We start from the raw sequence: 14,581 nt of genomic DNA on the forward strand, positions 1-14,581 counted from the left end.
TCGGTTTTTTGAATCTTGTTCATCATTTTCAATAAAAATCCCCCCAAAACGTATACATACACAAATTTTGGCTATAGTTCCAGTCAATCAAAATATTTCAATGCAGCTAAGGACATATTATAATAAACAGAATGAGTAGCTCACCTCTCATATCTTCCAGTCTAAGTCGTTCGTTCTTTTGAATCTATTGCACCACATAGCGTCTATGGGAGTCACATGACAAAGGAACGAACGACTCAAGACTTGAAGACTTATCGAGGAGAACCGTTTCATTCTCTTTCCTGTGTACTGCACTGCATAGCGTGTATGGGACTCACATGACAAAAGAATGAACGACTCGGAGTAGAAGAGTCATTAAGAAAGAATCGCTCAATTTTGTTTCCTGTACATAACCTACAGAGGTTATGCGATGATTTGTGCATGCGTGCGAGAAGAATCACTCTTTGAGACTACTCGTCAAAAAGAACGAATTGTTCATGAACAACCCATCACTAGTAGATGGTATTTTGGATGCTCCCGGCAAGGCAATGACATGCATTATATCAGAAATCAGATGATACCAGAATGAAGGACGGGTCAACGTAAAACTTGTGAATGCAGCAAGCTGTTTTCAAGATATGGACTACTGTGGTGAATAAAAATAGTGAGACAAAAGTAAATTCAATGTTTAAATGACCTTCTGAAAATTTTTAAATAATGACAATCATAACCAATTTTGGTGGAGATTGAACAAAAATTGTGACCTGAAAAAGTTGAATGATGGCTGATTTCAAAATAAAGTCTTACAAACTGATACATTTTGTCTGATCATGTAAATTTACAATTATAAATTTGTAGCATCTTGCTACTGTACATATTTGCCCCAGTACTCTGTTTGTTTCCAACAGTCTACCTGAGCCTTAAATAACGAACTGGACTCCATAGTACCTTAGACATCAACTGTTATATTAAACTTCTAGCTTCCAAACACACAAAATGACCACAGATCAATCCCTGCTATCTGCTTCACCCAAATAAGGATGGGTTCCCAGTTGAGCCATCTCAGTTTTTCCTTGCCACCATCGCCCTCGGCTTGCTCATCAGGGACAATCTAATCATTTTAATTTATACACATTTACATTTCATTCAAACATCCATAATTTTTGTGTAAATCTGCTTTGTGACAATGACAATTGTTAAAAGCAATATACAAATAAAACTGAATTGAACTAGAATCAAATCTCAACTGAGTCTCCTGTTGATGTTAACCTTGTGGCATTTATCTTCTGGCCATTTTGTCATCCAGCCATAAAAAACACTGTATGAGAAGTAAAATAAGTTTGTTAACAACAACAATAATGTATAATATAATAATATTATAAAACAATAATAATAATTGTATTAGTTTTAGTCTAGTTTTAGTCCACAAAAATTATAATAATCGAAATCAAATCCATGCATACTAATGTACAATAATGGTAAATTGATTTTGCAGTTAATAATACTTTAATATGCTTTACAGAATTAAAAGAAAATTGTAGAAATATGAAATGTGAGAAAATATGAATGAAATGAAAATTATCAGATTGTCCCGAATGAGCAAGCTAGGGCAAATGTGGCAATGAAAAACTCTGAGATGAAATTCCACTCTTGAGCTATTGAGCGACAGCAGTCCTCAATGTACATTTGCAGCAACAGCTAACAGTAATAAATAAATGTTGACTGTATAAATGCATATATGATTATATAAATCCTAATGTTACCTTGCCTTTTCTTGGTAGTCAAATGCCTCTTTACATTTGTTGTTTTGATTTGTTGGGGTTATTATAGATCTGCTGAGGTTAAGTGGTAATTTTTTCAAGAGGTTGCCCAGGCAATAAGACCAACAACAACATAGCACACAACAAGCCAGTTTTTACTTTTTCTTTTCTTTTACAGATGTCAAAGAAATATGGATCTGTATTCACTGTGTATTTTGGGCCTAAGAAAGTCGTTGTCTTGGCAGGTTATCAAACTGTTAAACAAGCGCTGGTGAATTATGCAGAGGAATTTGGAAACAGAGATGTCAGTCCTATTTTCTTCGATGTTGACAAAGGACATGGTAAGAGAATTAACACTGTTCTTCAGTGTTCATCACAATTAAATTTATTCATATTTATGAATGTCTGTGTGAACTCTCAGAAAACATAAAAAAAAAAATTGTCCTTTTTGTATTGCCAGAACTTGAGCAAACATCAGATTTTTCTTCTTTTGTGCCCTCATATACAGCTTGTGCAAGTGATGTTACTAGAAGTGTCACTGTTGCTGCCGCTATATTGCTGGTGTTATTGCCTGTTCACCAGGCTAGAGTCAGTGAAAAAAGGTATATGGTCTCTATAGCCTTGCTGTGTGGCTAACTAAATTATAAGGCATGGAAAATGAAAAGCAGTTTTGATCACACTTTCCCATACTTTCCAATGTAATCATGAGTACCCAATCCTCTAAACATGCGCTCATGAAACAATTCCAATTTCTCATGCTTACTTAAAACAAATTGTAAAAGACACAAGCAAAAGACTTGTGAGAACATCCACTTTGTTCTCAATTGAAATTAACATATGTACACTGTAAAACTGTAAATACACTGGAGGAGCTAAATTTCAAAAATGTAAATCCCAAATAAATCTTATTATATAAAACTTGTGAAATGTTAATATAAGCACCCTTTACTGTTATCTCTATATGAAAATCTTTATATATAATATGTTAAACTTTTAATGCAGAAAAGCTAGAAAGATGCCACTTGTATATACATTAAGAATATTTCCCTCTGCTGTGCACAGTATATTCTACCAAAGGAGTTAGACCAATTCCACTTAGACCACCATAAACTGTCCTTCCTTATCTACTTACTACACCATTTTGTTGCACTTTACTCAATAAAAAAATAATTTTTTTAATAAAAAAAAAGTCTAGCTTCTTAACCAAACATAGTTTGATAGTTTTCCCTCATCTACTTATTATCCCCTTTATTTTTACAGTTTAATTCCTACTTTTTTCAAAAATGTAAAAAAAAAAAAAAAATAGATTCTTTGCCAAAATAGATTTTTTGTCTACGCTGCTGAGAGAGCTTGCCCAATCAGCTCTCTCTCGGGCCCCAGCTGCGAGAGGCTATAGCATCACCCAGGAATCAAACTTGTGATCTCACTTTACCACTGCGGCACCCAGGGACCGCTATTGATTGCTTTTTATTATATTTTTTATAAAAAAAAATTTTGTGAAATACATGAATAAAAGGTGTGGTAAGTATGTGTATTAGATGTGTGTGTGATTGAAAGTGCTCATAAAGATCATGTTTCTCTAAATGAGACTGCAGTTGTGCAGCAATTACCTTCTCAAGTATTTTAGCAACAAAAGGAAGGTTTGATATAGGTCTAAAATTGTTCAGAACCGTGTTTTCAAGACCAGGTTTTTTAAGGACAGGGGGGGTGGCAGCTACTTTTAGGTCTTGTGGAACATAACCAGTGGCAAGAGATCTGTTTATAATATGAGTAATAGGTTGGATGAGTGAAGGCAAAAGGTTTTTGAGTAAGTATGTTGGAATAGGATCAAGCGTGCAAGAGGAAGAGTTCGATTTGATAATCAGTTGTTCAACTGCAGTTGTATTTGTGGGTAGGAAAGCATTAAGTGGGTGACTTATCAAAATTGAAGAAAGATGGTGAAATGGCTTGGTAAATGTTATACATTTTCTGTAGGAAAAAAGACTAAAAGCTTTTACAAAGATCAACAGAGCCACTAATACCTGCGGATGATGGTTTAACAAGTTTGTTGATTTCATAGAAGGGAGCTTTAGGCTTACACTTGGCTTTATTAATGACAGTAGAGAGATAGGTAGAGCGAGCAGTGTTAAGTGCCTCTTTATATTCTACTACTGAGTCTGAAAAAGCAATAGCATGCACTACAAGAGATGATTTTTTATAAAGTTGTTCTAGACGCCTACATTCAGCTTTCTCTACTCTAAGTTCAGGGGTGAACCAGGGAGAGAAGTGAGCTGAAGGGACAGTTCTAGTTTTTAGTGGAGCAAGGTCATTCAAAACATCATAAAGAGTTTCATTATAGATTGAGAGTATCTCATCAGGGCTCAAAAGATTAAGTGCAGATAAGAGAGGGGAGACAGCAATAGCAGCAGTGAAATTGTCAATGGTACAGACTTCAGGTTACGGTAAGATATAGTAGATTTAGTTTTTGGTTTTAACAAAGGCAAGGAAAAACCAAAAACAATAAGTTTATAATCAGAGATGCCCAATTCATAACCCTAAGCACCAACATTGTCAACACCAACAGTGCAAAGCAAATCAAGGGTATGAGAGCGTGAATGCGTGGGAAAATTTATAATGCTGAGATACATCAAAGTTATCCAAAACAGACAAAAAGTCTTTTGCAATATTACAATCAGAATCAACATGTATGTTAAAATTACCTAGCATTATGATTCTATCATGCTGGGCACAGGCGAGAGTGAGAAGTTCAGTCAACTCAGAAAGGAAACATGCGTTATATTTAGGGGGTCTGTAAATCAACAGAAACAAGAGTGGTGCAGGGCCAGCAAGTTTAAATGACAGACATTCAAATCTTGAAACATCAAGAATATCATTTTTGGTCATTTTATAGATGTCCTTGAAAACAAAAGCCAGACCACCATCTCTGCCAGTGAGACGAGGTTTTGTCAGATAACTATATCCCGGAGAAGTTAATAGATTAAGTTCAGTAGAGTCATCAGACATTTGCCAAGTTTCAGTTAGAAATAGTAAATCCAGGTTTTTCTCAGTTATAATGTCACTCAGCAGTGTACCCTTACCAGTCAAGGAACGAATGTTCAAAAGGGCACAGTTGTGTCTGTGGGGCATGGCGAATAAGAAATATCTCTGGTTAAAGGTGTGAGAATACGCACACGGTGGAAAGAGACATTGTTACTATGGTAACGCTTAGATCTAATGGAAAACTTATTTACCAGAGGCGTCAAGCGATAAGGGACCTACAGATAGGCAAGGGCAGAGGGCTCGCGGAAAACGGTAAAGTGTGGCCACATCACTCCACGTTAGCCAAGCCCAGATAGCAGCACCTCAAAGAAACACTACTCAATGAGAAAGTGGAAACTTACTCACCGTGAGTGCAAAGTGATAGAGCAAAACGCGGACAGAGGGCTCGCGGGGATTTCAAAAGTGAGACCCTGAACAGCAGTTTGCAAAGAGTCCAAAGGAAAAAAGTCAACAGTTCAGCAGTATAAAAGTGCTAAATTCTCAGATTTGATGATGTTACTGTTTATAAGGAGGTTCAAATGTTCCGTCCAAGCATCCAGGGACTGTTCCATTAAATCCAAATGTCAAGTTCCAAGAAAACTCATCCAAGCGCTTGGAAATGGTGGTATCACTGTTTGTTATTATATCCACTCTGCCGCTGGTTTATTAACTCTGGGCGGTGTTGCCCAAGAAAGCACACTGAACAATAGACATCAAAAACGATTGACAAAATAACAGACTAACAAAGATTGCGATGAGAAGCGGCAGCCACTTCGCACACAGCGTACTCTCACCGGAAACGGAAAAACGGAAAGGTGCAGGCGATCCCAAGGAACGCCAGGACAGTATATGAAGGGGAACTGAAAAAAAGAAGAAGATAATAAAAGCAGCAATGAGAACTCGAAATCATGGTACTATTGGAATCTTATTTCTTGCAAATATGCATGAGGTCCTTCACGATCTTCCTAGCCTTGGTTCAGGGGGGGGGGGGGGGGGGGTTATGGTGTAAAGGTGTAAAAAATTTAGTGAATTCCAAAAATAAAGGGTGTAGTAAGTAGATGAGGGGGACTGTCCATTGTGGTATAAGTGGCATTTCTCCATCTCTATTAATTAAGAAGCTATTAAATGCTTATAAATTAAAAAAAGAGAAAAAAAATTGATTAAAGTGTAAATCTAAATGTCTATGGTACTGTGAATGGCATTTCTCTATTTCTTTTGGTTAAGGAGCTATTGATTAAAAAAAAAAGTAAACTCTAAACATAAAGGATCTAGTTTGTAGATGAGGGGGCAGTTTATGGTGGTATGAGTAACATTTCTCCATTTTTGTTTGTTAAGAAAACATATATATTTTTTATGTAAAAATTTAATTCATACCAAAAATAAAGGGTGTAGTAAGTAATAATAATAATAATAATAATAATAATAATAATAATATGTTTAATTTTTATAGCGCCTTTCAAAAACCCAAGGTCACTTTTACAAAAGAATACAAGCAATGACAATTGACAAACAAGATACATCAGAAAAAACAGAGGGGACATTTAGACAAGCAAGTGTTGACAACAAGGAACCATTGATAATAACATCAGAAGGTCTAGCAACTTTGTGAGAGAAGAGGAAGAGAGGTTAAAAAGTTAGATGTAGTGAATAGATGAGTTTTAAGTTGGGATTTAAAGATCTGAAAAAAGGAGGCAGCCCGGATATTATGGGGCAGCTTATTCCACAGCTTGGGCCCTATAATACAAAAGGCCCTACCACCCACTGTAGAGAGCTTATACTTGGGCACAACAAGCAAATTGTTTCTGCTAGATCTAAGAGTCCGTACCGGAGTGTATGGTTGCACTAACTCTGCAAGATATTGAGGTGCAAGTCTATGATAGGCCTTATAAACTAAGATTAAGAGTTTGAACTGGATATGTTTGGATGCAAGAAGCCAGTGAAGTTGGTGGAGGATGGGAGTGATATGTGCAGATTTTTTGTTAAATGTAAGAGCATGAGCTGCCGCGTTTTGTACTATTTGGAGATGATTGATAGCTTTGGCAGGTAAGCCACCATATAAGGAGTTACAATAATCCAGCCTGGAGGTTATAAAAGCATGAATAATTGTTTCAGCATCTCCAAAATTAAGTGAGGGACGTAAACGAGCAATGTTGCATAACTGATGAAAGCATGTTTTAACAGTCTGACCAATATGTGAATCAAAGCAAAACAATACTCCCAAATTTCGCACCGTTTTTGATGGCCTAATCTGCACTCCATTGACATCTATGATCAGTGGAGGGAGGGGCCCATGCTGGGAGGAACACTGTGATTTATGGCCAATGAGTAAGATTTCCGTTTTATCAAGTTTTAAGTTCTTGAAGACAGGAAACAATAGAAATAGTGTGAATCGGCTTAAACTGTAAAATAGATTTGAAGATCATCAGCATAACTATGAAAACTGAGACCCTGACGTCTGATGATTTGATCTAATGGCAGTACGTAAATAAGAAAATAAAAGTGGACCAAGTACGGAACCTTGGGGGACACCATGGGAAATAGTGACGGTGCGAGATCTATTCTTACCTATACTAACGAATTGCTGTCTATCCGACAGATATGAAGTCAGCCACTGAAGAGAAGTACCAGTGATACCAATAGCAGATAGTCGAGCAAGAAGTACAGAGTGGCAAATAGTATCAAATGCTGCACTTAGGTCAAGAAGAACCAGGATACTGTGAGCACCTGAGTCAGAAACCAGAAGAAGATCATTAACCACTTTCAAAAGTCCTGTTTCTGTGCTGTGAGAAGAACGGAAACCAGATTGAAAGTGCTCATAAAGATCATGTTTCTCTAAATGAGACTGCAGTTGTGCAGCAATTACCTTCTCAAGTATTTTAGCAACAAAAGGAAGGTTTGATATAGGTCTAAAATTGTTCAGAACCGTGTTATCAAGACCAGGTTTTTTAAGGACAGGGGTGGTGGCAGCTACTTTTAGGTCTTGTGGAACATAACCAGTGGCAAGAGATCTGTTTATAATATGAGTAATAGGTTGGATGAGTGAAGGCAAAAGGTTTTTGAGTAAGTATGTTGGAATAGGATCAAGCGTGCAAGAGGAAGAGTTCGATTTGATAATCAGTTGTTCAACTGCAGTTGTATTTGTGGGTAGGAAAGCATTAAGTGGGTGACTTATCAAAATTGAAGAAAGGTGGGGAGAGAGAGATGGTGAAATGGCTTGGTAAATGTTATACATTTTCTGTAGGAAAAAAGACTAAAAGCTTTTACAAAGATCAACAGAGCCACTAATACCTGCGGATGATGGTTTAACAAGTTTGTTGATTTCATAGAAGGGAGCTTTAGGCTTACACTTGGCTTTATTAATGACAGTAGAGAGATAGGTAGAGCGAGCAGTGTTAAGTGCCTCTTTATATTCTACTACTGAGTCTGAAAAAGCAATAGCATGCACTACAAGAGATGATTTTTTATAAAGTTGTTCTAGACGCCTACATTCAGCTTTCTTTACTCTAAGTTCAGGGGTGAACCAGGGAGAGAAGTGAGCTGAAGGAACAGTTCTAGTTTTTAGTGGAGCAAGGTCATTCAAAACATCATAAAGAGTTTCATTATAGATTGAGAGTATCTCATCAGGGCTCAAAAGATTAAGTGCAGATAAGAGAGGGGAGACAGCAATAGCAGCAGTGAAATTGTCAATGGTACAGACTTTAGGTTACGGTAAGATATAGTAGATTTAGTTTTTGGTTTTAACAAAGGCAAGGAAAAACCAAAAACAATAAGTTTATAATCAGAGATGCCCAATTCATAACCCTAAGCACCAACATTGTCAACACCAACAGTGCAAAGCAAATCAAGGGTATGAGAGCGTGAATGCGTGGGAAAATTTATAATGCTGAGATACATCAAAGTTATCCAAAACAGACAAAAAGTCTTTTGCAATATTACAATCAGAATCAACATGTATGTTAAAATTACCTAGCATTATGATTCTATCATGCTGGGCACAGGCGAGAGTGAGAAGTTCAGTCAACTCAGAAAGGAAACATGCGTTATATTTAGGGGGTCTGTAAATCAACAGAAACAAGAGTGGTGCAGGGCCAGCAAGTTTAAATGACAGACATTCAAATCTTGAAACATCAAGAATATCATTTTTGGTCATTTTATAGATGTCCTTGAAAACAAAAGCCAGACCACCATCTCTGCCAGTGAGACGAGGTATTGTCAGATAACTATATCCCGGAGAAGTTAATAGATTAAGTTCAGTAAAGTCATCAGACATTTGCCAAGTTTCAGTTAGAAATAGTAAATCCAGGTTTTTCTCAGTTATAATGTCACTCAGCAGTGTACCCTTACCAGTCAAGGAATGAATGTTCAAAAGGGCACAGTTGTGTCTGTGGGGCATGGCGAATAGGAAATATCTCTGGTTAAAGGTGTGAGAATACGCACACGGTGGAAAGAGACATTGTTACTATGGTAACGCTTAGATCTAATGGAAAACTTATTTACCAGAGGCGTCAAGCGATAAGGGACCTACAGATAGGCAAGGGCAGAGGGCTCGCGGAAAACGGTAAAGTGTGGCCACATCACTCCACGTTAGCCAAGCCCAGATAGCAGCACCTCAAAGAAACACTACTCAATGAGAAAGTGGAAACTTACTCACCGTGAGTGCAAAGTGATAGAGCAAAACGCGGGCAGAGGGCTCGCGAGGATTTCAAAAGTGAGACCCTGAACAGCAGTTTGCAAAGAGTCCAAAGGAAAAAAGTCAACAGTTCAGCAGTATAAAAGTGCTAAATTCTCAGATTTGATGATGTTACTGTTTATAAGGAGGTTCAAATGTTCCGTCCAAGCATCCAGGGACTGTTCCATTAAATCCAAATGTCAAGTTCCAAGAAAACTCATCCAAGCGCTTGGAAATGGTGGTATCACTGTTTGTTATTATATCCACTCTGCCGCTGGTTTATTAACTCTGGGCGGTGTTGCCCAAGAAAGCACACTGAACAATAGACATCAAAAACGATTGACAAAATAACAGACTAACAAACAAAGATTGCGATGAGAAGCGGCAGCCACTTCGCACACAGCGTACTCTCACCGGAAACGGAAAAACGGAAAGGTGCAGGCGATCCCAAGGAACGCCAGGACAGTATATGAAGGGGAACTGTCCATTATGGTATGAGTGGCATTTCTCCATCTTTTTTGATTAAGAAGCTATTAAATGTTTATTATTAAAAAAGAAGAAGATAATAAAAGCAGCAATGAGAACTCGAAATCATGGTACTATTGGAATCTTATTTCTTGCAAATATGCATGAGGTCCTTCACGATCTTCCTAGCCTTGGTTTAGCTCCGCTTGCTGTAAATTGAGTGCAGGTCAGGAAGCTCGGTGTGGATGATGCGCTCAGCTGATCGCACCACCATCTGTAGAGCACATCTGTGCCTGCATGATGCTGTTTCCAAACCAGGTCATGATGTTTCCTGACAGAATGCTCTCTATGGTGCAGGAGTAAAAATTCCTGAGCACCCTGGAGTGCAGTCTGAAGTCTCTCAAGCATCTGAGGTGTTAGAGACGCTGCCGGGCCTTTTTCACCAAGGTGTTGATGTGACATGACCATGACAGGTCCTGCGTGATGTGAACACCAAGGTATCTGAAGCTGTCCACTCTCTCCACTGGGTTCCTCTTGATGACAAGGGTCTGGTAGTTCTTCTCCTGCTTTGTATTAAAGTCCATTATCAAAACTCTGGAGATTGTTCCTCTGGCATCAGTTCTCCTCCAGGTAGGCTGTCTAATCGTTGTCAGGGATCAGGCTCACCACGACTGTGTTGTCAGTTTGCATACCGCCAGAACTGTTCAACAGACAAAAATTGTAACAAAAATAATCCTAGATTCTTATTTAATGCTGTAGCCAAATTAACCAAAAATAAGACCACTGCAGAAATCTCCACAACAACATCATGCAATAGTAACGACTTCATGAACTTTTTTAATAATAAAATTGTAAATATTAGGCATAAAATTGAGGTTTTGAAACCGAACAATGTAATTGATGCAGATGTTAATCTAGCCATGTCAGATCAGAACCTAGAATACTTTACTCCCCTTGAAGAGAATGAACTAATTTCACTCATCTCTTCTTCAAATTCATCAACCTGTATATTAGATCCTGTACCGACACATTTTCTTAAACAGATAGTACCAGCAATAACAGAACCCCTGTTGAGAATAATTAATTCTTCACTTAGCATTGGTTATGTTCCAAAATCTTTTAAATTAGCAGTTATTAAACCAATAATTAAGAAACCTGACCTCGACCCCTGTCAGCTGTCCTGTTACAGGCCAATATCAAACCTCCCCTTTATCTCTAAGATTCTGGAAAAGATAGTAGCGGAGCAGCTATGCTCATATATACATAGAAATGGCATACATGAACTGTATCAGTCAGGATTTAGGCCTCATCACAGTACAGAGACAGCACTCGTTAAAGTAGTAAATGACATTCTATTGGCCTCTGATTAGGGTTGTGTAACTATGCTTGTATTACTTGACCTCAGTGCAGCTTTTGACACTGTTGATCATAGTATTCTTCTTCACAGATTAGAAAATGTAGTAGGAATTAAGGGTACAGCCCTCTCCTGGCTCAGATCCTATCTGACCCATCGTTATCAGTACGTAGACTTAAATGGTGATTATTCTGCATGTTCTCTAGTGGAGTTTGGCGTTCCGCAGGGTTCAGTTTTAGGTCCACTGCTTTTTTCCCTTTACATGCTTCCTCTGGGCAACATAATCCGTAAGCATGGTATTAGTTTTCATTGTTATGCTGACGATACACAGTTATATGTCTCAGCAAAACCTGATGAGAAAAAACAGCTTACTAAAGTTGAGCAATGTGTGCAGGACATAAGAAATTGGATGCTAATTAACTTCCTTCTGCTAAATCCGGATAAGACAGAAGTTCTAGTCATAGGACCGCATACAGCTAGGAGTAAAATTTGACACATGTAGATAATATTACCAGGATAGCATTCTTTCACCTCAGAAATATTGCCAGGACAAGAAATTTATTGTCGCTAAACGACGCAGAAAAATTAGTTCATGCTTTTATCATCTCTAGGTTGGACTATTGTAATGCCTTACTGCCTGGTTGTTCAGCTAGATGCATAAATAAGCTTCAGCTAGTCCAGAATGCAGCAGCGAGAGTCCTCACTAGAACCAGGAGATATGAGCACATCACCCCTATCTTATCTTCACTCCATTGGCTCCCTGTGAAATTTCGCATTGATTTTGAAATACTACTCTTGACATATAAAGCATTAAATGGTCTCGCGCCGCAGTACCTGAGCGAACTGCTAGTGTCTTACGATCCGCCACGCCTACTTCGATCAAAGGATGCAGGCTGCTTGTCAGTACCGCATATTATGAAAAATACAGCTGGGGGCAGAGCTTTTTCTTACAAACCCCCAAAATTATGGAATAGTCTTCCAAATAGTGTTCGGGACTCAGACACAGTCTCAGTGTTTAAGTCCAGGCTAAAAACCTATTTATTTAGCCAAGCATTTTTATAAATAGATTTGCCATAGGTAAAGGAGCAGATCTGGGGGACTCATGGACGTAGAGTATTATGGTGAACTGGTATGTTTGAATGCTGTCTTCCTCACTCTCATTGATCACTCAGGTTTGCTGACGGTGAGGTGATTGTTTGCTTTACATGTCAGGAAGCCCTCATGTCTGTGTTTCCTTCTGGCTCTCCCTTTTAGTTATGCTGTCATAGTTAGTCCTGCCGGAGTCTCTGCTTGCACTCTACAGTTAATATACATTCACATTATACATTGTGTGACTGTGACCATACCTAACTGTCATCTCTCCTCTTCTTCTCTTCCCCCCCCTCTTTCTCTTTCTTCTCTCCTCCTGGCTCCCCCTTTCACTCTTTCTCTCTCTCTGTCGAGCTACACATGTCGTTCCTGAGCTGCCAGTGATCCAGACTCCCTCTGCCCTCCGGACCTGTCTGACCCATCCTGGTGCCCCGCTTCTGGCTGAAGATCTCGTCACATGGATGCCCCGTGTGTCTCTCTGGGATGCGTCTGGTGTCTGGGGATGGTTCTCTCTACCTAGAAGACGGTTCTGGCCTTGACTGGTGTTGGCAACTGTTTTTCTGGGGACTTGACAGTTCGATAGTTCATGACTGGAACTTCTTACAAGTCTACCTTGGTCTTCAATAACTACCTGGACTCCATATTAACATCAATTAACATCAGCTATTATAGCTGAACTGCCTCCCACCCTACACACTGTATAAATGCAGATCATTTACTGCTTTCTGTTGCACCCAAATGAGGATGGGTTCCCTGTTGAGTCTGGTTCCTCTCAAGGTTTCTTCCTATTACCATCTCAGGGAGTTTTTCCTTGCCACTGTCGCCCTCGGCTTGCTCACCAGGGACAAACTGACCATTTTGATTCATACAAATTCACATTTTATACAAACTTAAATAATTCTTTTGACTGTGTAAAGCTGCTTTGCGGCAATGAAAATTGCTAAAAGCGCTATACAAATAAAATTGAATTGAATTGAATTGAACAGACGATGCAATCTCACATCTCCTCCACACATCACTCAATCACCTGGACACTAGGAAAGGGAATTATGTTAAAATGCTCTTCATCGACTACACCTGTCATGGTCCTGTCACATCAACACCGTGGTGAAAAAGGCCCGGCAGCGTCTCTACCACCTCAGACGCTTGAGAGACTTCAGACTGCCCTCTAAGGTGCTCAGGAATTTCTATTTCTGTACCACAGAGAGCATCTTGACGGGAAACATCACGACCTGGTTTGGAAACAGTACCATGCAGGACAGACGAGCTCTACAGAGGGCGGTGCGATCAGCTGAGCGCATCATCTGCACCAAGCTCCCTGACTTGCACTCGATCTACAGCAAGCGGTGCTGGACCAAGGCCAGGAAGATCGTGAAAGACCTCAGCCATCCCAACAATGGACTGTTCTCTTTGTTGCGGTCTGGGAAGCGATTCCGCTCCCTGAAGGCCAACACAGAGAGACTAAGGAGGAGCTTCTTCCCGCAGATGATAAGGTCTCTCAATCACACCACCACACAGGAGATATATCTTTTTTTAAACACTGACATTGACTGAACAATCATGGACACATTCATGCAATACATATTTATATATCTGACCATTGCACATGACACTTTCTCAAGCCACTTTTCATGCATATTTGCACAGCCATTGCCACTTTATTTATATATAAATATATATATATATTTTTATTATATATTTATTATGCCCTTACTTGTACAGTTTATTTTACTAGTTAAATTTTCTTTCGTATTTCTTTTTACAAATATGTATTCCCTATATATAGTTTTATTTTCTTTTAAGGTCACTGGCGGTCGTACAAGCGTTTCACTGCATATCGTAGTGTGTTTATTATTTTCTGTAATGTACTGATAAACATTAGACTTTCATATATTTTAGATTCATTACACACAACTGAAGTAGTTCAAGCCTTTTAATTATTTTAATATTGATGATTTTGGCATACAGCTCATGAAAACACCAAATTCCTATCTCAAAAAATTAGCATATCATGAAAAGGTTCTCTAAACGAGCTATTAACCTAATCATCTGAATCAACCAATTAACTCTAAACACCTGCAAAAGATTCCTGAGGCTTTTAAAAACTCCCAGCCAGGTTCATTACTCAAAACCGCAATCATGGGTAAGACTGCCGACCTGACTGCTGTCCAGAAGGCCATCATTGACACCCTCAAGCAAGAAGGTAAGACACAGAAAGAAATTTCTGAACGAATAGGCTGTTCCCAG

At 38.7% G+C, this 14,581-nt stretch overlaps 1 protein-coding gene across 2 annotated transcripts in view; it reads left to right on the forward strand.

The window, feature by feature from the left end:
* Positions 1 to 14,581, forward strand: part of LOC128544462 (cytochrome P450 2K1-like) — a 41,329-nt gene that overhangs the window by 13,148 nt on the left and 13,600 nt on the right. For both annotated transcript variants that reach the window (XM_053514590.1, XM_053514592.1), the window contains exon 2: positions 1,918 to 2,080. In XM_053514590.1, coding sequence (XP_053370565.1) covers positions 1,918 to 2,080 — 163 coding nt within the window. The remainder of the gene's footprint in view (positions 1 to 1,917; positions 2,081 to 14,581) is intronic.

Source organism: Clarias gariepinus, chromosome 16 (genome assembly GCF_024256425.1).
Source record: "Clarias gariepinus isolate MV-2021 ecotype Netherlands chromosome 16, CGAR_prim_01v2, whole genome shotgun sequence".
NCBI classification, from domain to species: Eukaryota; Metazoa; Chordata; class Actinopteri; order Siluriformes; family Clariidae; genus Clarias; species Clarias gariepinus.